The sequence below is a fragment of the Ochotona princeps genome, chromosome 26 (assembly GCF_030435755.1).
Source record: "Ochotona princeps isolate mOchPri1 chromosome 26, mOchPri1.hap1, whole genome shotgun sequence".
In the NCBI taxonomy this organism is placed as follows: Eukaryota; Metazoa; Chordata; class Mammalia; order Lagomorpha; family Ochotonidae; genus Ochotona; species Ochotona princeps.
In genome coordinates, this window is record NC_080857.1 from 19716812 (window position 1) to 19744561 (window position 27750).

Consider the following 27750-nt stretch of genomic DNA (forward strand, 5'->3'; position numbering starts at 1 on the left):
GCTGATGAGGTTAGAGGTTATTAAGAGGAGGAAGACATTGATGAATTTGGGACAGAGTTTGAGAGGCGAACAGGAGTCTTGATGTACTGAGTGGAGGAGTAAGGAGTAAGAAAATTCAGTGATGGCTGCTAGGCATCTAGTTTCTATGGGAAACACCAGCTTGCTAGCCCAGCTCCATTTCTGATTAAGTCTTTAGGAACCCACCGGGGTTGTGTTAGTCTCATCTGGGATTTCTAGCAGGGGTTTGTTAACAGGGGTGATTCTTGTCCCCCCCAGGGGGCTTCTGGCAGTGTTTGGAAACATCTTTGGTTGTCAGTGGGGCAGGAGGGAATCCCACCGCTCCTGGGTAGAGGCTACGGTCCTGCTAAATTCTCCCATAGGTCCAAAGGCAGTCCGTCTCCCAAAGAATTATCTGGATCGAAAGTGTTGAGATAGGACCAAGCATGGTAGCCGAGTGGCTAAAGTCTTCACCTTGCTCCTGGGATCCCATATATGTGCTGGTTCGTATCCTGGCGGCCCCACTTCCTGTCCAGCTCCCTGCTTGTGGCCTGGGAAAGCAGTCGGGGACGGCCCAAAGCCTTGGGACCCTGCACTCACATGGGGGAACTGGAAGAAGCTGCTGGCTCCTGACTCCTGGCTTTGGATCTGTTCAGCTCTGGCTGTTGTGGCTACTTGGAGCGTGAACCAGTGGATGGAAGATCTTTCTGTATCTTCTTCTCTGTAAAAATCTGACTTTCCAATAAAAATAAATAAATCTTAAAAAAAAGAAGACTCTATAGAATTGTACCATAAAATTCAAAATGAAAGATGAAAATTAAAATAAAAAAAAATGTTGGTGTATGAACAACAACCTGATGATGATTCAGTCTTGTCAGGAAATCTGGATTCTAGTAGAGTGGAGAGCCTACTAGGGATGAAAAATGTAACCAAATGTGTTTTCCCTCACTTTTTTCTGAAATCAGTATTCTCTTGGCATCTTTTGTAACCTGTCCAGTGAAATGGTTGGACTTTCTGGGTTCTGCTCATTGATTTTTCTAGGTCTCAGTGGAACAGTAAGAAAACCAAAGGACTTAGTGATCCATTATTCAGAGCCTGGAATAAAGAAATGATCCATGCAGACAGGTCATCCGTAATCTCATGAGGCCAGAGGCAATACCCTCAGGAAATGCTTCAAAGGTTAGAAAAATAAAGACTCTCACAATTAGAGTTCTTAGTGGAGAAAGATGAGATTTTTTTCCCCCTACCTATAGTGTCTTACAGTAAGAGACTGTGTGCCATTCAGGAGGAAATAAATGGAAACACTGAAAGCTATCTTTTTTTTAAAGAAACACGTGAACGTCTGTCCTTTTTTCACTACCACCCCAGTCTTCTCTCTGTCTCTTTTCTACACATTTCCTCGGAGAGTGGAGGAGCAGCAGACGAAAGTTGCTCCATCTGAGCTACCTGCCCTCTGACCCCTGATGACCATGACAAGGAGCTTTCTAGATTAAAAGCATGCTAATGTTGGGAACTCTCAGGCTGGTGAGGAAGCCAGTCGGTGACCCAAGTGTGCTGTGGTCAAGACAGCTAGCAAGCGTTGCCCTGGGCTGGCCCTCCCTGGCTGGGACGTAGCCTTGCGCCCTCTCTCAAGTGGGGTCCCCAGATGAGCAGGCCTGTTCTGCTCTTCCCCAGCAGTTACTGCTCCATCCTTCCTCCTGAGGCCGTTCCTTTAAGAGCCAGCCTGCTGCCTGGCGGCCGCCCTTGTTTACACTCCCAGAATAGAGCTACTCTGAGCACCAGGACCTCGCTTTCCTTCTGGTCTTCAGGGGGTTGAAGGAGTGTCATCCTGGTGGGATCCCCAGGCGGAAGGGCGGGGTGCTTTCTCCCCATGGGCGTTCTCTGCCAGATTGGGTCCAGCTGAACCAGGCGGCCCTTGCTCTGTGCAGCCCTAATTCAGCACCCGTGCCGTTGACCTCCTGGGCCCTGTGCTCTGCTTCCTGGGACCTGCTCTTTCCAAGCCTTTTTTGGGGACAGAAGCCCCTTGAGACACCCACTGGTCCATAAGATAATAAGCCAGAGGGAACAGAAGCTTCCTAGTTGAACTTTCCTGTTGTCCTGTGAAGCCATCAGCTTGTAATGGTGTGATGACTAAGTTTGGGACTGTGGCTGGTTAACCTATGCATGGGTTCTGGTCGACACATGCATATAGGAGGGGATTTCAGAAACTTGTGAAAAAGTAGAATTAAAAAGAATTACTGGGCCCGGCGGCGTGGTCTAGCGGCTAAAGTCCTCGCCTTGAAAGCCCCGGGATCCCATATGGGCACCGGTTCTAATCCCGGCAGCTCCACTTCCCATCCAGCTCCCTGCTTGTGGCCTGGGAAAGCAGTTGAGGACGGCCCAATGCATTGGGACACTGCACCCACGTTGGAGACCCGGAAGAGGTTCCAGGTTCCCAGCTTCGGATCGGCGCGCATCGGCCCGTTGCGGCTCACTTGGGGAGTGAATCATCGGACAGAAGATCTTCCTCTCTGTCTCTCCTCCTCTGTGTATATCTGGCTGTAATAAAATGAATAAATCTTTAAAAAAAAAAAAAAAAAAAAGAATTACTTGGCCCAGCATGGTAGCCTAGAGGTTAAGTTCTCACCTTGCATGCACTCAGGATCCCATATGGCTGCCAGTTCTAATCCCTGTGGCCCGACATCCCATCCAGTTTCCCGATTGCAGCCTGGGAAAGCAGTCGAGGATGGCCCAGGGTCTTGGGACCCTGCACCCACATGGGAGACTCAGATGAAGCTCCTGGCTCCTGACTTTAGATTGGCGCAGCTCCAGCCGTTGCAGTCAGCTGGGGAGTGAACCATCGGACAGAAGGTCTTCTCTGTCTCTCCTCCTCTCTGTATATCTGACTTTGCAATAAAAATAAATAAATCCTTTTTAAAAAAAGAATTACTGTGGTGCACATTTTCCCCCCTGGAATTTGTTATTCCAGCAGACCTTCTTCTTCTTCTTTTACTATTTATGTATTTTTATTGGAAAGGCAGATTTATTGAGAGAATGACAGAGAAAGATCTTCCATGTGCTGGTTCACTCTCCAAGTGGCCGCAGTGACGTGCTGAGCCGATCTGAAGCCAGGAGCCAGAAACTTCGTCTGGATCTCCCACGTGGGTGCAGTGCTCCAAGGCTTTTCCTGTCAACAAACAGGGACACAAACTGGCGCATATTTGGGATCCCGGCTTATGCAAGACAAGAACTTTAGCTACTAGGCTATCGCACCAGGCCCACAGTAGATTCATTTTCCATGAACTTTGTGAAGATCCTTGGTTTGCATGAATGAATTTAAACCTTTTTTTGTTCTGAAATAGACTTTTAATTCCATTTTTTTCTGTAAACTTTTTTTTTTTTAAATAGCAAATCAGATATACAGAGAGGAGGAGAGACAGAGAAGAAGATCTTCCATCCAATGATTCACTCCCCAAGTGAGCACAACAGCCAGTGCTGCGCCAATCCGAAGCTGGGAACCTGGAACCTCGTCCGGGTCTCCCACGCGGGTGCAGGGTCCCAATGCATTGGGCCATCCTCAACTGCTTTCCCAGGCCACAAGCAGGGAGCTGGATGGGAAGTGGAGCTGCGGGGATTAGAACCGGCGCCCATATGGGATCCCGGTGCATTCAAGGCGAGGACTTTTAGCCAGTTGGCCACAGCACCGGGCCCAATTTTTTTCTTTAAACTTTTTGAAATACCTTACGTTTAATGTTTGTTTATTTTTCAAAAATATTTATTTTTATTGGAAAGTCAGATACACAGAGAGGAGGAGAGGCAGAGAGGAAGATCTTCCATTCGATGGTTCACTCCCCAAGGTACCGCAACAGGCAGAGCTGAGCCGATCCAAAGCTAGGAGCCAGGAGCTTCTTCCTGGGTCTCTCACATGGGTGCAGGGTCCCATAGCTTTGGGCCGTCCTTGACTGCTTTCCCAGGCTTCAGTGAGCAGGAAGCTGGGTGGGAAGTGGGGTGCTAGGATTAGAACCAGCGCACATATGGGATCCCAGTGCGTGCAAGATCAGGACTCTAGCCGCTAGGCTACTGCTCTGGGCCCTTGTTGGTTACTTAGGTGTCATATTAGACAGTGTCACGGCGCAGACACTGTGGTTTAGGCTGCTGCTTTGGATCCTGGCTTCTCGCATCGAAGCGCCGGTCGGAGTCCTAGTTGCTCCACTTCCGATCCAGCTTCCTGCTAATGCTTCCTGGGAGCCAACGCAGCGTGTCTCAAGTATTTGCACTCCTGACACCTGTGTCACAGAGACCTGGATGGAGTTCTGGAATTTGGAGTTTTGGCTTTTGTGGGACATAAGGGGACTGAGTGATTCAGTGCATGAGAGCAGAGTTTCTGTCTCTCTTTCTGCTACTTGGCCTTTCTGATAAATGACAATACATAAGTAAACATTGAAAAAGAAAAACTTCAGCAACTGAAATTTAGAGAAACAAAATAGAAGTGCTTATGAGATGTCTACCAAAATAATAAACCATAATTGTATGAATTCCAGCGCCTCCCTTCCCTGCCGCTGCCTTTTACCTGAGTAAAAGCCCCTTTTGTTCAGTGGTAGTGCTGGTGGGGAAGGCATTACATGGAAATTCCAGGAACCCCAGGGTGGAGGGTGACTGGACCTGCTGAAGGTGGAAGAGCCCCCTGTTGTGTACCTTCGGCTTCTGCCCGCTTCTGGGGAGCTTTGCCAGCTGGAGTTGTTTCAACAGACTCCTGGTGTGCAACCTGGGAAGCTGTTCTGTTTGAAGTTTGACCCATACAAAGCTGCTGAAGCTGCCAGGAATCAGCTTTTCAGTGAGCCGATCTTTCATTATTTTCAGTGACTTCCGGGTGGCGTGTGCTTCTGTGTTGCTCTCATCTCTCATTTTGTTGAAGTGATTGATTTTCTGGGCAAGCGTTTGGCTCTTTGGGCCAGTTAATCTCACGGTCAGGTTTCATATTCAGTTGGCTTTGTCTGTTTTCCCCGTGAGTGCCTATCTTGGACTGTTTCACCCTTGACTTTGGGAGAAGACATAGCACAGCAAAGCTTCCCATAGCTGGTGTGCCTGTGGTAGGAAGCTTTGTGGGGAACTCCTCCTGTGTGTGATGGACAGGGCGTCTCCAGGGCGATGGCTCCCGCCACGTGTCATAGCCTTTTCTTTCAGGAGCTCAGTGACATTCAGCAGGAGTCATGGGTGTATGCCTTATTAGTGTGTGTAGTCTCAAAAGTCAAGGAAGGCTGAGTGGGGAGGAATGGCAGAGTTCTTTTTTCCCTTGCAATGCCCGGTTCTCTTGTTTATCCCCAAGTGGAGGCTATTTGAGGATGCACAGTTCTGTTTACACACCCATCGCGGCCCTCGTGACCATGGGTGTATTATGTAGTTGTTGAGTCACTATTCTTTTTTCCTCGTGTTTCAATATTGCTATTATTAAGATCTTCGTTATTGATTGGATAATCTTTGCTTGTGCCTCCCTCCTTTCTTTTTTTCTTTCCCTTTTTTACTGCAATCCTCTACTGTTTTTATGAAATAAGACATTGAATCTAGGGCAGGTGTGTGGTGCAGGGGTGAAGCTGTCCCCAGAGGCAAGTGTCTGTAATGATTTCAAGCTTCATCCTCGTTGTAGCATGTTTGGTAGTTCATTTCTTTTTATTGCTGCATCGTGTTACATTCTATGAATACGCCATGGTTGACTCACGTATTTGTTGCTAGACATTGTGTGTACTATTAGTTGTTGAAGTATTGTTTCTCTTCAATTTTACCTTCTGTGAGGACAGTATTTTTAATAAAGCTACAAGTCACGCAACAAAATATAACTTTTTTGCAAAAAAAGATGTGTTGGTTCATTTTACTGGCACAGTGACAGAGAAAAGGGCAGAGAGAGATATTTATCTTGTGTTTGCTGACTCACTCCTCAAATGACCACAATGGCTGGGGCTGGGCAGGCCAGATCCAGAAGGGAAGACTCTACTTGGGAGCCATCCGTCTTCCCGTCGGCAGTGATTTTTTTGTTTCATGTAATTGTTATTACTTTCCAGTTACAGAAATATCTGATTCAGAATGCGAAAATATAAGTATACAGTGTTATCTTAGTGTTATAATAACAGAAATCCAGTAGAGCTTTAGTCTTTTTTTTTTTAGTGTTTACTTTTTTTTTTAATTTTATTATTTTTTCTCCATTAATTACAATGTATTACGTGACACAATTCATAGGTACTGGGATTCTCCCCCCTTCACCCCAAACCCTCCCCCCCCCCGGTGGATTCTTCCGTCCTGTTGCATAGCCACAGCTCAAGTTGTTCTGGGATTCCCTCATTGCAAGCATACACCATACATAGAGTCCAGTGTCCCATTGACCAAATTCAACCACCTCTTAGGGAGGCCCTAGTGTTTACTTTTTAAAAAAAGATTTATTTAATTTTTTTATCTGAAAGGCAGAGCTGGAGAGGGTGAAGGTGAGGCAGAGGAGATGATCCCTCTGCTGGTTCACTTGTCAAGTGGCCTGTATGAAGCAGAGCTGGGCTGGTCTGGAGCTGGGATCCAGGGACTTCTAGGTCTGCTTTATGGGTGTAGGGACCCAAGGACTTAGGCTACCTTCTGGTTTCACAGATGCCATCGTGGGGAGCTGGGTTGGAAGTAGAGCAGCCAGAATTCAAAGCAGCTGCCATTTGGGATTCTGGCGTCCCAGGTGGCAGGCAGCTTCAACTGGTACAGCACAGCGTGGCCCCGGTCTTTCCCTCTTTGTCTGAGGAGACAGGTTCTTGGTGGGCAGTGGCAAATCCTGACTAGTCGCCTCCTTGTGCAGTTACCCCATTTCTTTAAGGAGGCATTTGTTGCAAGTTGCTTAACAGTTTTTCTTGGGATATTGGAATGGAATTCTTTGGTGTTGATGGCCATGACACTGGCTGATCTGGGCAGCCACACCACTGCCAATCAGCACTTCTCTGGTATTCACCAACCATATGCCTCCACCGTGCCAAGTGCTTGGAGTGTAGTAGCTCATGTAATGTACACAGCAGCGTTATGAAATGGACTGGGTGATCTTCTTTATTTTACAGGTAAGACAGCTCAGGGCCTAGAGAAACTAATAACTTCAAGGTTGATCTAAAGTCAGAGATGAAAGGTTGGTTGAACCCAAAATGGCGATAGCACACTTTTCTCTTTAGGGGAGAGAATATAGCAGCTAGTCCTTCTGTGCTGTGTTCATTCCTTTATCCTACAGCAGTGTATTGATTGCCTGTTGTGTCAGGAACTGTGTTGGGAAGCAATGTGAATGGTGTAGGCCAGCATGGAGTACATTCTCGTTGGGAAGCTTGGAGCTGGATGTTGTGACAGAAATAACAGTTGGAATGGAGGCTGTGAGGAAAAGGGCTGTGTGTGCTTCCTGTGGTGTCATTCTAACCTAGCTGCCCTGTCTTCTGTGCAGCTGGGGCTTTTACTCCAGTCCTGGGGCCTTTACCCACGTGTGCATCTGTGTTCTTAGCTGGCTAAATATGGATGTGCCAGGCCACTTAAGAGGGGGCGCCAAGGCTGTCAGTGGAAGCACCCTGGAAAGATCTCTTGAGGACAGAGTGTGAGTCTTGAACATGACTCGCTATTTCCAGTGTGTCCTCTGAATTCAACTTGGCTTGGAAGCTTTTTATCCAGACATAAATGCAGCGCTGAAGTGAGTGGGTTGGGTGTGGTGGAAGACAGTGATCATGGGGCTAAAAATGGCTGTTTTCACAGCATCTGTTGGTCATGCCATGCTAGGGTGGAGAGGAGAGCTGCACGCAGGCACTGCCTGTGAGTGTCAGGACACCTCTGGTCATAGCAAGAATTGGGAGGACTCCTGGCCTCACAAGTAATGGAACACTTTGGGGACGCTAGAGTGGAAGAAAGTGATCTTTGCTCTCACCAAATGTTCTCTGTGTGTTTGTGTGGCCAACCTCGTGACTTCAGTGATCTTAAGAAAACATTTGATTGAGAAATGATTGGGTTCCACATGAACCTCTATCAACACGTACATGGCTAAACACCAAGTGTACACTTCCCTTTTAGAATAAATTACAAGGGAACCTTCTGAGTTACTATGTCGGGGGCAACAGGTCTAGGAGAATTTCTGGCAGGCAGCACTTGATAATGGACTAGAAACTTCTTATCATTTGGACTTTAAGAACAAGACTGGCTACTGATCTGTTTTGACGTAGTTTAAGGAAAGTCCTGTTTGAATGTCAGGCCATGGCCATCAATCATTCTCCAGTATTCTTTTCTGTGAGTCAAAAGTGGTTCTGGATTTCTCAATGGAGTGTTTCTTCACTTGCTACTTCCTTCCTTCCTGTGGAGCAAAGTGTCACCTAGGTTCTGTGTCTGTGCTGGCCTGCTCACCACGTCAGTGCTGGGCACTGGGGAAGCCTGATACATGTCTTCATGAATGGAGGAATCAAGTTCTCGTGGCCTCTGCAGTGTTGACCCCACGTGACCCCAGTTCTGTCTCCTTCACTGAATTTAACCAAAAGCAGAATGGAAATAAAAGAAACTAGTAGAAACAAATAGAAGTCATCAATTGGGACTTAATTTGGGGGGGGGGGGTTAATCTCAACTTAGGCTAGTTTTCTTCTTTTATTTATTTTTTTAAGATTTATTTATTTTTATTGCAAAGTCAGTTATATAGAGAAGAGATAGGAAGATCTTCCGTCCGCTTGTTCACTCCCCAAGTGGTCACAACAGCTGGAGCTGAGCTGATCTGAAGCCAGGAGCCAGGAATTTCCTCTGGGTCTTCCACATGGGTGCAGGGTCCCAAGGCTTTGGGCCGTCCTCTACTGCTTTCCCAGGCCACAAGCAGGGAGTGGAAAGGGAAGTGGAGTAGCCAGGATACGAACCAGCAGCCTTATGAGATCATGGTGAATGAAAGGTGAGGACTTTAGCTTTTAGGCTACTGCGCTGGGCCCAGGCTAATTTTATTAAAAAAATTTTTTTTGTGTTTCAAATTTGCTTTTATTTGAAAATAAACTTTATTTTAGAGACACACAGAGAGAAGTAGAGATCTTTGATCCACTGGTTCACACCAGCTTTGTGGGTAGTAAGAATGCATTGCTTTCATTAGGAAGAGAGGAACAGTGCTAACTGAAGCAGGCAGTGATCTCTTCAGCCAGCTTTTAGGGGCAGTCAGTTTAAATCGCTCTGTATTGCTGAATTCATAATTGAACAGCAAGCACAGGTGCAAGGGTGGCTGTTGCTGCCAGGCATCTGTGGGTTTTCCCACTGAGCTGGACTTTTTTTTTTTCAAGATATTTAATTTTATTGGAAAGGCAGATTTACAGAGGGAAGAAGAGACAGAGATTTTTCATCTGCTGGGTCACTGCCTTAATGACCGCAGTGGCTGGAGCTGAACCAATCTGAAGCTAGGAGCCAGGAACTTCTCCCACTTGGGTGCATGTTCCCAAGGCTTTGGTCCATTCTGGTGCTTTCCTAGCTGGATGGGAAGTGGAGCAGCTGGGACACAAACTAGTGCCCGTAAGGGATGCCAGTGCTTGGAGGTAGAAGATTAACCAGTTGAGCTAAAGTGCCAGCCTCCCTCCCCCCTCCTTTTTTAGGTTCACTTATTTATCTGAAAGGTTTCTGAGGAGAGACAGTTTACTTCCCAAATGGCCTCACTGGCTGGTGGTGGACCAAGCTGAGACCAGGAAACAGGAGCTTCTTACAAATCGCCAACATGGGTGTAGGGGCTCAAGCACTTGGGCCATCTTTAGCTACTTTCTCAGGTGCGTTAGAAGGGAGCTGGGTTGGAAGTGGAGCAGCCAGGACTATTAACTGGTACCCAATGGGATGCTGGAGTTGGTCTTCAAGTAATAATGGTCCACATTACTTCCTGTGTGACTATACTGTGTCCTCCTACTTCCTTATCTTGCTTAGTTCACTCACTGTCCCAGGGGGTTGTGCAGTTGCACTGTGTCATTCTCACTTTCCTGGGTGTATCAGTGGCACTCCGCTTCTGCTGCTGTGTCAAGGCCAGAGCGGGGGTTGTAGAATCGGGTGTGTTAGCCAATGGGCAGGGCTCAGGGACCGGGAGCTGGGTTCACTCCACCTGGGAAGCCAAGTGGGCTCCTTCATGGCAAACAAGCAGAACGAGTAGAACAGGAGCCTGCTGGAGAGGGGGAGGGGGCTTCCTTTAGTCTGAGGAACTCTTTGCTTTACCTTTGCCTCCTTGAACAGGAAACCAGCCTGGCCAGCACGTAACCAGCCCTAGGTGTCCTCTTTGTGCTGGCTCAGAGGGTGGTAACCACAGGCTAGGGGCAAATGCAGACATAGGGAAACACAATGTGAAACGCAGGAGGAAGAGGCCAGAGTGACTTCTCTTTGCCGTGCGTTTTCTCGCCAACCTGTTAATTGGCGTAGCAGGAACTGCCCAGTGATGGGAAGTGAAGGTGGTGCGAGCCTCATTTAGCACAGCAACATTTACAGTCAGTGCTTGTTCAGTGATTGTCCGTGGCTTGTCTGTCAGCCATTGATGAGCTTGGAGGGCCTCACCCTGGACTCACATGCCTGGGTCCAACATATGATCATGTGGATTTGGCATTCCTCAGGCCGCCAGATGCCACGACATCCCCTCTCCCACACAGTGCGGGTCAGGGAATGCTTTGGATTCAGCTGCATGAGTGAATTTACATACATGCTGAGTCCAGAATTGGGTGGGGAATTACTGTGGATCCTGAGATCATTAATTCTGCCCCTGCAGATTCCCACATACACGTTTTCCAGAGAGCATTTGTTTTGTAGGTGAATAGATTTCCTGGCAGGGAAGGAAGTCTCTGGGTCCAGACTGCCCTCAGGGCTGTTTGACAGGGTGGATGGCTCCCCCAGCTGCCACAAGACCTTAGTTGACTCCTTCCTGCCTGGGAGGTTTGTGGAGCTTTTGTTTTGTTCCTCTTGCTGGCCAGCTGAGGGACTTGGACCCAGCATGCTAGAGGAACCTAGATTCAAAATGGGCAGTTCTAGGGAACTTGTTTTTTGCAGTTGTCTGCCAGACCAGTTAGGCTGTCCCTGTTTATTGAATGCTGCTCTGTGTTTAGCTCTGTGCAAGATGGGTTGGTTGGGAAAGTGATTCCAGTTTAAAGCAGAATTTAATTCATTGAACTCATTTTTTCAGTATGGAGCCATGGTGCATATGTGGAAAGGCACAGGTGCTGTGATGGGTATTTAGTGAATTGGTGTTGTTGTCTTTAAAGACTCTTTAAAAATAAAGCAATAAAAGGATTTATTATTTATTTGAAAGAGAGAGGAGAAATAAGAGAGCTAGATCTTCCTTCCACTTGTTCAACCCCAAATGGCTGTAAGAACTGTGCTGGTCCGAAGCTGGGAGTCGAGAACTTCTTTGGGTCTTCCATGTGGGTTCAGAAGTCCAGGAGCCAGGAGCTTCTTTTGGGTATCCCATGTGGGTGCAGGGTCCTGAGGCATTGGCCCATTCTCTGCTCCAGTCCCAGGTCATAAGCAGGGGGATGGATTGGAAGTGGAGCAGTTGGAACATCAACCAGAGCTCATATGGAATGGTGGTGCTGCAGGGTGGTGAATTAGCCTGAAGTGTCACCATGCCAGCCCCTTGAAGAATCTTTCTAAATTTGTAGATAGCAGGGACCCAAGTCCTTGGTCCATCATCTGCTTGCCAGCTGCATTTAGTAGGTAGCTGCTTTGGAAGCTTGGAGTAACTGGAACTGAACCTGCCCTTAGAAATGGGTTGCTTGTGTCGCAAGGGCATCTTACAGCTGCTGTACTGCAGTGCCCACCCCTTAAAGACGCTTAATAATGTAACAAGAGATGTCATTAGTAGGATGAGGAGTGAGCTGCTTTCTTCGTGATATGACAGGAAACAAGGGCTTGGGTTCCTGCTCAGTGAGGTGCCTGCATTTCTCTAGAACTGTTCTTTATAAAACCAGCAGCCTCTTGAGAGACAGAAGGCGTATTTTTCTCTCTTCACTGGAAGGTGCTTGGTGCAAGTGTTTATCACTCTCAACTGGAGTGGACCCAGTCCATTGGAGGCGGAGCTTTGACCCTGGGCATCTGTTATCAGAGGAGGAGTCCTGAGCACCCTTCTGGAATGTTAGAGTGGAATCTCAATGGTGCCAAGCCTCTTCCTTCCTGGTCTGACTCTTAATAATGACTACGGTGGTCTTTATACTGTTAGAGGGGAATTACTGTTGAGTGGAGACTGACTGCTATGTTTTTTCTTGTTCAAAAATTACTGTTGCCTGTGCTCTGTTATAGCAGGCGAAGCCTCTCCCTGTTATGCCCAGGCCAGCTTCCCATATGAAGTCCTGGCTGTTCTGCTTCCATTCCAACTCCCTGCTAATGAATCTGAGAAAGCAGTGCAGGATGGCCCAAGAGCTTGGACCCCCACACTGCATGGCAGACCCCAAAAGTTCTTGGCTCCTGGCTTCAGCCCAGCTCTGGCAGACGTGGTCATTTGGAAATGAACCAGCAGATGGAAGGCCTCTATGTCCCTCTTTCTTCCTGCCATTAGAAATAAAAACAACATTAAAAAATTTTTATTGAGGTAATTCACATAAAATTCACTTTTTTGAAATATATGGTTCAGGAGTTTTAGTATATTTGTAAACTTTACTAGCCACCATCCAATTCTGGTACATTCTCATCACCCAAAATTGTACCAGCTAGCAGCCTCACCCTGTCCCTTCTCCCCTATGCCTCTGCCCACCAGTAATCTACTCTGTTTTTGTGCATTTACTCTCTGGGCATTTACTATAAATACAATCATGCAATGTGAGATCTTTATTTTCTTCCTCTGTATTCAAGGGTCATCCATGTGGTGCTGTGTACAAGTGCCTCAGCCTTTTATTATTATTATTATTGTTATTTAAATATTTTTAAATTTTTATTGAAAAGTCAGATATACAGAGAAGAGGAGAGACAAAAGAGAAAGCTCTTCTGTCCGCTGACTCGCACCCCATTTGGCTGCGATGACGGCTGGAACTGAGCTGATCCAAAGCCAGGAGCCAGGAGCTTCTTCTGAGCCTCCCCTGTAAGTGCAGGGTCCCAAGGCTTTGAACCATCCTCAACTGCTATTATTTTCATAGGGAAGGTGGATTAGCTGGGATAAGAACCAGCACCCATAAGGGCTCTCAGTACACACAAGGCACAGACTTCAGCCGCCAGGCTATTGCGCTGAGCTTAAGCTTCTTCCAGATCTCCCATGCAGGTACAGGCCCAGGCTTTGGGCCATCCACTACTGCTCTCCCAGGCCATAAGGAGGCAGCTGGATTGAAAGTGGAGTGGCTGGGACACAAACTAGAACCCATATTGGTTGTCTGTGCTTGGAGGTTGAGTATTAGCCTGTCAAAGCATAACGCCTACCCTGAGAAATGCGATTATATTTTACATTCTTTTCTTACTCTTTGAATCAATATTTAGGAAATAAAATAAGTCACATGTAAGAAAAATATGACTTCATATAAAATTTTCTTAATGAAAAATGAATTGAGAGGCTGGCATTGTAGCACAGTGGGTTAAGCTGCCAGTTTTCACCTTGACTTGAGTCTGGCTGCTAGGCTTGCATTGCAGCTTCCTGCTGTGCCTGGGAATGCAGTGGAAGATGGGAGACCTGGTTGATATTCCTGGCTCCTGACTGTGACCTGGAGCAGCCCTAGATGTGGCTGCTGATAGGTCTTTCCTTTTCTTTTATAAATGATAATTTATTTATTGAAAATCAAGATAACTTAGGGGAGAAAGAGAGAAAGAGATCGCGCGCCTGCTAGCTCATTCCCCAAAGGACTGGAATAGCCAGGGTGGACCAGAGTGGAGTCAGGAGCCAGAAGCTTCCTCCGGGTTTGCCTTGTGGGTGCAGGGACGCAAGCACTTCTACCAGCATCTCTATGGCCCAAGTTGTACTTTAGATCAACTCTTTATTTATTTTTCTTTTGTTGATTGTGCTTATCTCAGGAACCATTGCCTAATCCAGGATCATAGAGATGATTAAGTCCTGTATTCTTTTTTTTCCTAAGAGCTGCATTGTTCTAGCTCTTTCATGACAATTGAATTGTTACACTGGCCCAGGTTTTGGAAACTCCTGGCTGAGGATATAGGTAGGGTGGGTCCTCTGCTTTGGGTCTTGCCACCTTGTCCTGTCAGGTCCTTGACCTTGGAACACATTTGTAGCTGGTTTGCGGTTTCTGTATTATAATTTTTAAATTCCCTTGTTTTGAAGGTAACGAACGAAGAGGACTTTATTAGGAAATTGGACTGTAAACCTGATCAGAATCTGAAGGTGGTTTCCATTTTTGGAAATACTGGCGATGGGAAGTCTCATACCCTCAACTATACCTTTTTTTATGGCCGCGAAGTCTTCAAAACCTCCCCTGCCCAGGAATCCTGCACCGTGGGAGTGTGGGCAGCCTATGACCCTGTCCACAAGGTCGCAGTGATAGACACAGAGGGGCTCTTAGGGGCAACTGTGAACCTCAGCCAGAGAACGCGACTGCTGCTTAAGGTGCTGGCCATCTCAGACCTTGTCATCTATCGAACTCACGCCGATCGGCTGCATAATGACCTCTTTAAGTTCCTTGGGGACGCCTCCGAAGCTTACCTGAAGCACTTTACCAAGGAGCTCAAGGCCACCACTGCCCGCTGTGGCCTGGATGTCCCCTTATCTACCTTGGGCCCTGCCGTTATCATTTTCCATGAGACTGTGCACACTCAGCTCCTGGGCTCAGGTGAGTAGATGGGCACTGTGTCAGGTTGAGTGGGAGTACAAAGAGGCGCCATCAGGCTGACACTAGCGACTCGGGGGTGATGAATTACCCAGCAGATTTTGGCCAGGCAATATGTGAGGAAGTGTCTGAGGAAGACACAGAGTGCTCAACTGTCAGAATCCGCTGCTAGGCCAAGTGGGATAGCTGAAGGAGTCCTGTTTCTCGGGCAGTAAGGGTGAGGGAGGGTGAAAGCTGGAGCAGGGCGAGATCCAAGCCATAGGAGTAGAAACCGAGAGTGTGAGTAAGTTCAGGTCTGAAGGGGTGCCAAACAGCAAGATGATAACTGGAAGCTGATGTGGAGTTTTAAGGATTTAGAAAAAAGTAGTATGTGCAATAGTACAGAATTCTGATGGGATTGATTCTTTTTGAGAGAGAACAAAACAGATACGAGAAAGAGAGGGCAGGAAGGATTGGGATGTGTGATGATCAGGTGGGAGACCCACCTTTTCAGCAGTGTGGACAGGCCAGCAGGAGGGAAAATGCTTATAGACACAATGACAGGTAAGTAGCTTGAGGTGAGCGTGTTTTATGTGTGCATGTGTGTACATGCAACCTCGGATTGCTTCTGTGGAGAAATAGGAAGCAAGGTCCTCGCCCTAGCGGGAGGATGGGGCAGGTATCTTCAGTGATGCCCTGGGAACAGTGGTGGCAGTGGCCCCTCCTGCTCGTCTGTACCCGTTCATTCAGTCAGCAGAGTTAGTGAGTACACATCCCGTGCTGAGCCTGCAACACAGAGCTAGGAAACAACTCCTCCCTTGAATAGCTCGCAGTGTGTTTGGAGAAACCACACAGTGTTGGCTTCTGTAGTAGCTGGAAGTACCAGAGATGTGGGAGTGCTGAGGAAGGACTGTAACTCCTGATAGGAATGACCGAGTAGGTATTGAGTACTGGAGGCTTGGATCAGAAGAACACACCGCTGCTGGTTTCAGGAGGCGAGTTCAGGGCACAGCAGGTAGTTCTGCGACGCTTTTCCAGAGGGAGGTTTTCTAAAGCTTAATGAGTGGGTTAAGCTGTGTCATACCGCCGTCCGTCCATGTCTTTGACTACATCAGAGTTGAGCTTCAACCTGTGGTGTCTTCATTCTAATTCTTGCCTGTGTCTCTTTTTTAGTCAACCCTTGGGTCAACCACCATTGTGTGTGTGTGTGTATGTGTGTGTGTTTCCCCATATCCCTGTGCACATTAATGTATGTTCTTCCACTCCCCTTTCCAGCCTTTTCTCTCTCCTCCCCCCTGTATGCGCTGCTGTGTCTGTTATCTCTTGGCTAGCCACCTAACTCTCAGATCCAGCTCGACTCTCCCTTTACCCCCTGTCTCTGCTTCAAGTTTTTCTTAACTACCCCCTGTAGCATAATCTTCCTGTACCCTAGTGGTCACGTTCTCATCCCATTACCCTGTTCTTCTGTGTCAGTGCAGCCAGCACTCTCCTCAGATGAGCTTATCTGCTGATAGCCTTTCCTATTGGAGTGGAAACAGCATGGTTAGGAATACTGCTGACTTAGTATGTAAAGAGGCTTTGGTAGCTGATGCGGAGTCACAGCTTAAATGGTAGGGAAGGGTGGAGCCACTAAGGGGTCAGGCATGGATGGCCTTGGTGCAGTTCTCAGGTTTACAGTACACAAGAGCCCCTGAAGGATCTTGGAGAATGACAAAATCAAAGCTCTGTTTCCAGTAGGTTCCTTGGCTCTATCTGGAGGCAGAAGGAGCAGTCCGATTGTGACAGTGGTGGGTGAGAAGTGATGGGGATTGAGCCATAGCGGTGGCTTTGGGGTGGCAGTGAACAGACTGGACCATAAAGGAGATGGATTGGGAAGGACCTTGATTCTGGGGTTCCTGACCCCAGAAAGGTGAGAAATCAAGATCTTCCACAGTAGAGAAGACTCACCAGCAAGTGACTTCTAAGGTACAGGGGCGGGTGACCTAGACTGGCCTGAGGATGCCTCCTGTGGGCGGTGCTTTTAGGCTGTTGAGGATGCCTCCCGTGGGCAGTGCTTTTAGGCTGCTTTGGAACTGTGGTCTTTAGGGAAGGGGAGGTTTAAAAACTAGCTGTGAGGTGCACTATGCTAGGTGTTTTCTCAATCAGTGTTAACTTCATTAGACACTGTAGTCCTTGGCAAGCCCATTTGACAGGTAACGAAGCTGCTTCAGTTACGTAAGCCTGAAGTTCTAGCTAGTAAATTGTCACGTTGGGATTTCCAGCAAGATGTTCTGATTCCTAAGAGCAGTTTCTGGATTGCTGTGCTGGTGCTTAAGGCCTGGAGTTGGAAACACGGCAGATGGTGTGGTGTGCCGGGTAGGAAAGTAAAGGAACTGTGGACAAGTGGTATTTAGATTTGACTCTGCCATAGAATTTCTGATTCCCAGTTTGGTTGTGTGTATTGCTCTACAGAACATTCCTGGATGGCAGATTAGCAGGTAAGTGAACTGGTTCTGCTTTACAAATGAGCAGAAACAAGTCTTTTGGGAGCAATCATTGCTGTGTTTCCACCTCGCTATTTGAACTATCACCACTGCTTCCCAGTACCTGAGGAGGTAGGAATCAAAACCCAGTGCTTGGGTATGGGACATGGGTATTTTATGTGCTGGGCCAAGCAGGCAGCCCAAAGTGTAGGGCTTTTAAATGTTCATTATTAGGTGTTTGGTTACATATAAAAAGGTAAGAAAATTATGTATTATGGGATGAACAACTTTTGAGAAAAAAGTCTTCCTGGGCCTGGCGCGGTAGCCTAGCAGCTAAGGTCCTTGTCTTGCATGTGCCGGGGGTCCCTATGGGTACCAGTTCGTGTCCTGGCAGCCCAGCTTCCCATCAGGTCCTGCTTGTGGCCTGGGAAAGCAGTTGAGGACAGCCAAAAGCCTTGGGAGCCTGTACCTGTGTGGGAGACCTGGAGGAGGCTCTGGGCTCCTGGCTTTGGATTGGCACAGTTCTGCTTGGGGGAATGAATCAACAGATGGAAGATCTTTCTCTTTGTCTCTCCTTCTCTCTGTATATCTGACTTTCTAATAAAAATAAGTGAATCTGTAAAAAAGAAAAGGAAAAGAGTCTTCCTGGGCTGATTGGCCTTGAAGTTAAGCCACTGGTCGGGATGTCCACATCCCTTGTTGGAGTACCGAGGTTTACCTCCCAGTTCCGTTCGCAGTTCCAGTTTCCTGTTCACACAGACCCTGGGAAGCAGCAGGTGGTGTAGTTGAGTCCCTGAGCTCATATTGGAAACACAGATGACGTTTCAGCTCCTGGCTTTGGCCTGGCCTAACCTGAACAATTGCAGAGTGCAAGTCAGGGAATGGGAGCTCTCTGTCCCTCTGCCTCTTTAATAAATACAGTTCAGAGACTCATTTTTGAAATATACCTATGAGAAAGTGCATCCTCTGCCAGGTGTGTAATGTGCTGAGTTTCCATAGTCTGAACGTATCTCTGTGGTCCGCACTAGACAGGAGGCCTGAGCCTTCTCCCGGGAGAAGCCCTGCTTGTACTGCCCAGCAGGGAAGGATGGGAGCGTTAGCTCTGCCCGTGTGAGGGCTGTGCCCGCGTGGAGTCACAGCAGACCTGACTGCACCCTAGGGGTTCTGCCCCTTGTGGGTTACTCCCCGACCCTCTCTGTTCACTGCCCTCCTTTCTGCCCATGCAGACCACCCCTCGGAGGTGCCAGAGAAGCTCATCCAGGACCGCTTCCGGAAGCTGGGCCGCTTCCCGGAAGCCTTCAGCTCCATTCACTACAAGGGGACGAGGACTTACAATCCTCCCACCGACTTCTCAGGCCTGCGGCGTGCTTTGGAACAGCAGTTGGAGAACAATACCACTCGCTCTCCCCGGCACCCGGGGGTCATCTTCAAAGCATTGAAGGTCAGTTGGCTCCAACTCCGAGTGCCTCTGTGTGTGTGTGTGTGTGTGTGTGTGTGTGTGTGTGTGTGTGTGAGAGAGAGAGAGAGAGAGAGAGAGAGAGAGAGAGAGAGAGAGAGAGAGAGAATGAGAATGGGGGCAGGCAACACTCTGACCTCTGACTTAGTTGGTGCTGATGCTGGGTGGCCTGGTCTGAAAGGATAGCTCAGAGGAGGCATCTAGACATGCATGGAGACGTACTGGAAGGTCACGTACAAGGTAGTCTGAGGTTATTGTAAAAATGGGAGCGGACCTCATCGTGGTGAGCAACTGGTGGGGAGTAGGAAAAAGCCTTCGGTTCCGGGTGACATAGCCCTGCCCTAGAGAGCTGATTGAAACTCAAGCTCCCCTAGCTGGGAAACCTTTATGCTTTGCGTTCTGCCAGCTCTCTGGTGATTTCTTGGCTAAATTTACTGATTCAAGAAGAACTTTTTTTGATATCAATACATGGAAAATTTGGCTGGCAGGTAGAAAATGACCAAGACACAATACGAACCGTTGCCTGGCAGCAGTCCTTACTGCTTACTCTGCAACCAGATGTAGAGCGCTCTGCACGGCTGGGGCACTGCTTGCCTCCCCAGCTACCCGAGTTAAGAACTCTGGTCATCTTCATCTTACAAGCAAGGACGCTGAGGCACAGAGAGATGCAGGAAGTGGTCACCCACCGTTGCTAAGTGGCAGGGGGCCAAACTTCCAACCCGTCCACCTAAGCTCCTTGGCCAGCTGGGACTCTGGCTTCTCAACAAATAAAATCCACGGTTTTTCTTAATTGGAGACTGTGGCTCATGAGCCTGGGCCCCGGCTTTTCTCTGTGGGAAAGGGAGACCAGCCGCTGTTCGGGAAAAGATGAAGGTGTGCTGCCCTGAGACTCAGTCCTTCCCAGCTTCTGTTGCTGTGAACAAGAGTTAGGATGGGAGTGACTTCTCCTGAGACACTGGATGTTGCTCAGAGGATCAACCATAAGTCTTGTCTTGGGCCACCTGCCGTATGTCAGGTGGTGTGTTGGTAGGGACGAGAGGCTGGCCCGAACCCTTTGGACCCTGCACCCATGTGGGAAACCTGTAAGAAGCTTCTGGCTGCTGGTTTCGGATTGGCTCAGCTGCAGCCGTTGAGGCCATTTGGGGAGTGAACCAGCAGATGGGAGATCTTTCTTTCTCTCTGTCCCTCCTCTCTGTAAATCTAATCTGCCTTTCCAGTAAAAATAAATAAATCTTTACAAAACAAGCAAGCAAGGAAACAAACAAACAAAAACAGAAGACTTGAGCACATCATCTTTTTTTCCTGTCCCAGCAGTGGATCAGTGCTGCAGTTAAGTCACTAGACGCATTTTCTTGTTACAGGCTGTGGTGGGTGACACCAGCTTCTTTGTAACCCAGCCATCCTGCCTCCTGCTGAGTAGCCCAGGCGAGACCCTCAGGATTGGCTCTGCTCTGTTTTATCCCATGGCGTCTTTGTTCTCACTGATATGTACAGTGGCTGTGCTGCTGACAGGCCCAGCATCGTTATACCATGTCCAGAAGCGAGAAGTTACAGAGGCAGTGTGTATAACAGAATAGCACACCTGAAAATTATGACATATGGGATTCCTAATGATGGAAAATTGTATGTTAGAATTGATTATTTAGTTCTGTGACATATACATTCCTCATAGGATCCTGTGTGCCTAGTAAAACTGGAATTTTTATTAAAGATTATTTATTTATTTAAAAGATATATTTATTTTTTTATTACAAAGTCAGATATACAGAGAAGAGGAGAGACAGAGAGGAAGATCTTCCGTCTGATGGTTCACTCCTTAAGTGACCGCAACGGCCAGTGCTGTGCCGATCCAAAACAAGGAGTCTGTTCCGGGTCTCCCACGTGGTTACAGGGTCCCGTCCTCAGCTGCTTTCTCAGGCCCCAAGCAGGGAGCTGGATGGGAAGCAGGGCCTCTGGGATTAGAACCTGCACCCATACGGGATCCCGGCGGCATATGAAAGGTGAGGACTTTAACCGCTACTGAGCTACTGCGCTGGGCCCGAGAAGCATTCTTAGTAGCTTATTGGATATCGTTTCAGAAATTTTCTAGTGCTGTGTGTAAATGCATCTGTATTATTTATATACATACATATATATGTATATATAAAATATTTTTGCATGAACAATATCAATTCCATTCATATCATTCTACAGCTTTTTTTTTCCACTTATTTAAAAAGACAACTTAGTTTTCTTTTTACTTAACTTCTTCACTTAGTTTTTTATTTTTATTTTATTGTACAATTCTGTGGAGCCTGGGATTTCCCTCCCACCCCGAATTCCATCCCCCGACTGATTTTCCCCATATTGTTGCAGTAGTATAGTCCTTCACAAGACAGCCATGTGTCTTGGTTATCTTTTTGCTGTTATGTTATACATGTCTGTTGTTTTAAATATATGTATGTGTGCATATGTATGTGCATACATATGTACTTATTTTCATTTTTTAAAAGGTGGACAGAGACTGATAAAGATCTTCCACGTTGATAAGTTCTCCCAGTGCCTTCGACATCCAGGGCAGTCGTGCAGCTGCCAGCATCGCCCCCTAAGGGGTGCATTAGCCGGAAAATGCAGTCAGAAGCGGAGCTGTCTGCGGCTCAGCCCAGGCACTTGGGACATCCCGAGTGGCAGTGTAAGCTCTGTGCCAAATGCCCAGCCCATTAGCATAGCTTTACAACATTAAATGCTGTATCTTATTTATGAGATTCCACCTGGCCGGTGTAGTCCTGCTGCATTGGGGGCGTCCAAACATTACTCTGTATGTTTCATTATTGAACAGGAAGTGTGGTTTGAAATGTAATTGAGGATTGAGGGGTCTGGAGGGAGGAAGAGAGCAGAGAGGGAGCGAGATTGAGAAATCTGTAGCCTCTTTCTGTCCTAGTGGCTTGGCCATGATGCTTTGGAATGGTTCCCCCAGTCAGCCTGCTTCCAGCGGTCCATGTTGTACTCCAGACCTAGTCTCTATGCTAGCTTGCTTATTTCCCGCCATTCACTGCTTTCCGCAGGATGCATAGCCCAGATACCTACACAGCATTGTCTCCCTGAGCAGGCAAACCTGTTTAAATGGACAGAGATACAGGGATCATAAGGGAATAGGGGCTTTCCCATTGGGTGATGGGAATCTCGATCTTGGGCTCATTATGGTTATGTGTGTTTGCACTTCTGAATAATTAGGGAACCATTTTAATTGGAAAGGCAGATTTACATCCACTGGCTTAGTCCCCAAGTTACCACAATGGCCAGAGCTAAGCCGATCCAAAGTCAGGAGCCAAGGGCTCCCTGCAGGTCTCCCATGTGGGTGCAGGGTCTCAAGGCTTTGAGCTGTCCTCGACTGTTTTCCCAGGCTACAAGCAGGGAGCTGGATGGGAAGTGGAGCTGTGGGATTAGAACCGGCGCCCATATGGGATCCCGATGTATTCAAAGTGAAGACTTTAGCAACTAGGTTTCCGCACTGGGCCCTAGTGAACCATTCTCAAGCTGAATCTGTAGAGGGTTTGTGTATTGTATTCTTTAGATTTGATCTGGAGGTGTAGAAATTCACTTACTATTCTATCACTTCAGGAAGGATGGGTAGCGCCATTGATTATCCAAGAGTATTTTGAGTCAGGAGTTGCCCGCAGGCCCTGGTGTCTGGGGCTCACCTTGCCGGTACAATAGAAGACGGTGACCCTGTTGCCAAGGCAACTGAGGTTCTAGATCATTTGGTCTCCCAGCAACCTTTTCCAGAAGCTTGCCCTAGCACTCCGAGCAGAGGCCCTTTGTGGACCTTGGGAGGAAGTGAGCCCAAGAAACCATGTAATGATGTGAGGTGTGGGAAATTGGAACTGGCAAAGGCTGGGCCAGGTGGAGGCTGTGTCTGTACCGGACAGGGAGCACCAGGTTCTGGGAGGAGGAGGACAGTGTGTCCTTCCTGTGGGCCTCAGGGATTTCAGCGTTGGTCTCAGTTCCTGATGTGTTCCCTTGCGTGCCGAAGCTTCTTCAGGTCTGATTCGTTACTGCTGGTTCACCCCCCAGATGGCCATAATGACTTGAGCTAAGCTGACTCGAAGCCAGGAGCCAGGAGCTTGTTCCTGATCTCCCACCTGATTGCAGGGTCCCAAGGCTTTCAGCTGTCCTCTATTGCTTTCTCAGCCCACAAGCAGGTAGTTGGATGGGAAGTGGAGCCAAGGGATATGAACCAGTGCTCATACAGGATCCCGGTGCAAGCAAGGCGAGGATTTATCCATTTGGCTATTGCACTAGGTTTAAATGATTTTTTTTTTTTTTTTTTTTTTTTTTGGTTGGAAAGTCAGATATACAGAGAGGAGGAGAGACAGAGAGAAAGATCTTTCATCCAATGATTCACTCCCCAGTGGCCTATGTTGTGCTGATCCCAAGCCAGGAGCAAGGAACTCTTCCAGGTCTGCTACGTGGATGCAGGGTCCCAAGGCTTTGGGCTGTCCTTGACTGCTTTCCCAGGCCACAAGCAGGGAGCTGGATGGGAAGCAGGGCTGCCGGGATTAGAAACGGTGCCATTATGGGATCCCGGGGCGTTCATGGCGAGGACTTTAGCCGCTAGACCATCGTGCCTGGACCTAAATAATTTTTTTTTTCTTACTAAATGGTTTTTTTTAAAGGAAGTAACATCTCATCTCTAGTTCAAGGCTGCTGTCCCTTCCCTGCCTCTGAATAATCAGGGTCTGACCACCCAGTAGAGAGGTGCCATCCCCTTGGTGCAAGCAGCATTGCCTGGTTTCTTGTTTCTCTGTGACCTGAGGAATGCTGGCCCTGCAGGGTAGTTTGTGCTCACAGGCCCGACAGGGAAGCCGTGCAGATGCTGTGTCCTGTTTGGCCCCGATCTTCGCCCTTTGCCGGCTCCGAGCATAGCAGCGTTGATAATTCTGCCTTGTTTTTTGGCTGTGGACATTTTTTCCTCTGTTGAGACAGTTCTCCGGCCTAGTAAACTCAGTGCCTGGGGTGAGGACTGGGGCGGAATCCTGGAAATGCCCAGCTTTCCCCTGGGCACTCCCCTTCCGTAAGGGAGTAGGTCTCCACTCTTTGGGCCCAGCTGACCAGAGAGGAGGTGTGCGGCTGGTCTGTTTCTCTTTTTTTAGGTTTTATTTATTCATTTCAAAAGCAGAGTTACAGGGAGACAGAGCTCAGTCTTGCATTTGTTCATTCACTTCCCAAACGGCTGTAATGGTTGGGGCTGGGCTGGGACAGACAGGAGCCTTTAGCGCCTGTGCCACAGTGGTTGCCCCCTGAGCTGTGGCACGTGTTGATGACTTCTAGGGCGGCGAGGCGAGAGTGAGTGCTTGGCTCACTCTTGATCTATTGGGAAGTGGGCCGGTTCCTTCTGAGGTTTCCTGTGGATTGGACCAAGTTTGGTATTGAAGGTCAAGGTTGAGGAACCCCAGTTACCAGGTTCCCTCTTTGCTGTGGCATTTTAGGAAAGCATTCAGTGGTGAGGAGTTCAGAGAGGCTGCTTCGGGGGTTGCACAGCCCATGGCTCTGGGTCAGGGGCCTCACTGTCGCCTTCCCTCACAGGCCCTGAGCGACCGCTTTAGTGGAGAGATCCCCGATGACCAGATGGCACACAGCTCCTTCTTTCCCGATGAGTACTTCACCTGCTCTTCCCTGTGCCTCAGCTGTGGGTGAGTGTGTGTGGCTGGGGGTGAGGCCGGAGGTAACGCATCTGCTGTTCCTGTGGGAGCCACAATGGCTGGGGGCTGCTGTTGGAGGTCACAAGGGCTTCCAGGACACGTGGCCCTGGGCTCTGACCTAGTGTAGTCTGAGCCAGACTGCCTCCTGAGCCAGGCCACTTTTGTGCCACAAGTCCTGGGTGACCTTCTGTGCCTCTCACCCAGGCTTCGAGTTGGGTATCCTGCTCTCAGCTGCCTCCTAAGCACCACGCTGCGGGTCAGGCACAGTGGTGGACCTAGTCCCAGGGGATTTTTGCTGCAGCAAGAGCACTTATCTACCACAGGGAGCTCCCAAATGACCGAGGCCACCTCCAGGCAGGTGATGGGGCTTGCAGCCCAGCCCTGGGGCATTTAAAAGGCTCAGCATCTGATTGTTATATTCGGGTCAATCTAAAGGTTTGGATTTGGGCTGCTGAGTCTTCTGTTTGAGCAAACAGGAGCATTGCCTGGAGGTCTTAGGAAAATATCCAGAGCTAGGGCTGAATGAGGCCTGACTCCAGCTCTGGGGGATGGCAACGCTGTGGACCCCACTGTATGATGCACAGTGAGGCCAGTGATGCCTCAGTTTTCCCTGTGTTAGGAAAACCCGAAGGGCATGTTGCAAGAGGCTGTTAGAGCCTCCCCTGAATGTTTCTGGTCCAGCAGGTCGGAAGCGGGGCCTGTGGCTTCTCAGATGAAGCTGATCTTGTTGGCCAGGACTGTGCTTTGGGGATCCCTGGATTAGTTTGAGTTGTTGACGATGATGGTGACTGGTCTGTTGGACCCCATGGCCTTCAAGGCCAGCAGCAGGATAGTGACTGCTGAGACGGTGTGAAGGCGTGGCTCCTAGATTGTGTGACTTATGCCAGGAGCTTGCAAAGGGGGACATGATGCTAGCGAGATGTCCCTTCCTTTATGCTGGGCCTTGCGAGCCCAATGGGAGGGGTTTATGCACTATGGAATTGTCACTTTCCCGTCCTAACTGAACCTACCCAGGGTTTCCAGAAACCCTCGTTTTATCCCAGGGAGACCCCAAAGTCCTGGTGTCTGCCTCCGTGTTGTCACGCTGGCTGAGCTCACTGTTTTTCTTGTTCCATCTGAGCCTCCCAGGGTGGTGCTGCCATGTCCTGGGGGCTGATTTTTGTTTTGCCCCTGGGCAGCCTGTTCCGTTGCATTTTTCATTTTGTCCTGTGTGGAGTTTGGAGATGCCAACACAAGATGGTCAAATCTTTCGGGTGTCTGGTGGTCAAGTTGATGTCTTCTGTATCTTGCCTTCCTGCCTGGGGTCAAATAGAGATCCCTCCCACTGCTTTCCTCTGTCTTGGGTAATGCTTCTGCCACCTCTGGGTGCCACAGGTGCAGGCCTAGCACAGTAGCCTGGCTGACATGAGCCATGCAACCTGCTCCCGCTCCCAGAGCCCTGTTAGTAACCAAGACCTGCGCCCGGCCAAGAGTTGGAGCCCCTGTGGAAGCTTTGTTGGCCCTGTAAGGCCTCACCACGTTTTTGGACTTCACTCAGGGTTGGATGTAAGAACAGCATGAACCATGGGAAGGAAGGAGTGCCTCACGAAGCCAAGAGCCGCTGCAGATACTCCCACCAGTACGACAACCGAGTTTACACCTGCAAGGTGAGTCTGGCAGGCCAGCTTGCTGCATGCACAGTCCTTTTGGGCCAACTGGTGGTCGTTGACCTGACTGTGTCCCAAAGTGCTGGATGCTAGATTGACTCGCAACGGTTTCTCCACTTCTGACCCCATGCTAAAGTACTCACTCTACGTGGTGGGCCCCCTCCCCCCATCTACTTTTTTGAGCTGTTTTTTCTGAATTGTATTTACCTTGTCAGGTCATGCCCATTGAGCATTCATTCTCAAATAGAGCAGGGAGGTGGTTTGGCTGCATTGTTGCTGGGTGGGACAGGTGTGTGAGAAAGAGGCTGGGTGTCCCAGTGCACACCCAGTTGGTTCTTGAGGGGTTAACATCAGGCCCACCTGGGGCTGAGCAGGGAGGCAAGGCGGCCATGGGTCTGGTGTGTATAGGGTGAGCTGCAGAGTGTCCACATTACAGGCCTGCTATGAGAGAGGCAAGGAAGTCAGCGTGGTGCCCAAGACGTCTGCCTCCACTGACTCGCCCTGGATGGGTCTCGCCAAGTACGCCTGGTCTGGGTGAGTTGCTGCAGCCTCACCCGGGGTCATTGAGTGTGTGTGCTTGCCACGCCCCTGGCTGCCTCACCGTGTCCATCTGTTCTTTCGTAGGTATGTGATCGAATGTCCTAACTGTGGCGTGGTCTATCGTAGCCGGCAGTACTGGTTTGGGAACCAGGATCCTGTGGACACAGTGGTGCGGACCGAGATCGTGCACGTGTGGCCAGGAGTAAGGAGTGTGTTTCCGTTATTCACGTGGAAAAGCAGATCTTGTTTAGAATTGAGGTTATCCAGGGGTTTCAGGATGTGGGTGGTATAGGGAGGCATGAGCTAAGAGCTGTCCTTGTTTAATTACTTGTAATAGGGAGGCATGAGCTAAGAGCTGTCCTTGTTTAATTACTTGTATTCTTGCACACATAGCAGAAGTACAGCTTTCAAGAAAAGAAACAAGAGATCTGTAGTGTCTAGTCCTTTAGCGAGTAGGACTTTTTCCATGCTCTCATTTAGTCTCCTATTGTGGACATCTTCATAAATTGTCTTTCACGTGCCATTTGTATGCTTTCTTTTCAGACACTTATATTTCATTTCATTGTATTTCCTCATTGTTTCCATTTTTTGTAGTATTCCTTGGTGCCAGTGTGTGTGGTCATTTGACCATTGCTATGTAGTTTGATGCACCGTGATGCACTGTTCCCTGATTTGGGGGCATTTCTGCTGTTTGTCATGATTATATGATCGACTCATGTAGTGCTCCAGCTTGCCCCCCCCCCCTTTTTAAATTAAAGATTTTAGAAATACAAATGTGTTTTCAGCAGTGGTGTTACTTGAATGGTGCACAAAGCACAACCACCCACACCTTCCCCCCCCAAACGAAAGAAGGGTATCTCCTGGAGAGACTCATCTTGCTGGATGCTCCCCTTGCTTGCTGCCCCCCAAAACTCCTCCCATGCTTAGCAGTTGCCCTGCGGGACCCTCCTGGCTCCTGCAGCCACCCCCAGACTCAGGATTCACTGCCTCTGTGTCCTGCCCATTTTCAGGCCCTCTGTGTCTTGGTCTTGTCCTGTGAGTTTCTGCCTAGAGCCAGGCTCCTAGGTGTTGCTGTCCAGGCCTTCCTTCCCAAGGATTTAAAGTGGTCGCTAACTGAGAGGCTGTGCTATCGGGAGCATCCTGTGTATTTCAGCGAGCCTGGGATGCCACGGTTGCCTGTCTGGCTGTATCCCTCCTGGCCCTTGGGGACCGAGCACAGGCCCCGCCATTTTTGCTGGCAGGCTCTTTCCTTCATTTGAACATGCATCGCTCAGTGTTTTGTGTCTGAAATGA

General features: G+C 48.7%; 1 protein-coding gene across 6 annotated transcripts in view; it reads left to right on the forward strand.

The window, feature by feature from the left end:
* ZFYVE1 (zinc finger FYVE-type containing 1) overlaps positions 1-27750 on the forward strand; it is a 42159-nt gene that overhangs the window by 9445 nt on the left and 4964 nt on the right. For all 6 annotated transcript variants that reach the window (XR_009244252.1, XR_009244251.1, XM_058655194.1 and 3 more), the window contains exons 2-7: positions 14192-14696; positions 18361-18575; positions 24156-24262; positions 25809-25917; positions 26354-26451; positions 26542-26659. Coding sequence is in view for 4 of the 6 variants with exons in the window: in XM_058655194.1 (XP_058511177.1) it covers positions 14192-14696; positions 18361-18575; positions 24156-24262; positions 25809-25917; positions 26354-26451; positions 26542-26659 (1152 nt within the window). In the remaining 2 variants the exon portion in view is untranslated. The remainder of the gene's footprint in view (positions 1-14191; positions 14697-18360; positions 18576-24155; positions 24263-25808; positions 25918-26353; positions 26452-26541; positions 26660-27750) is intronic.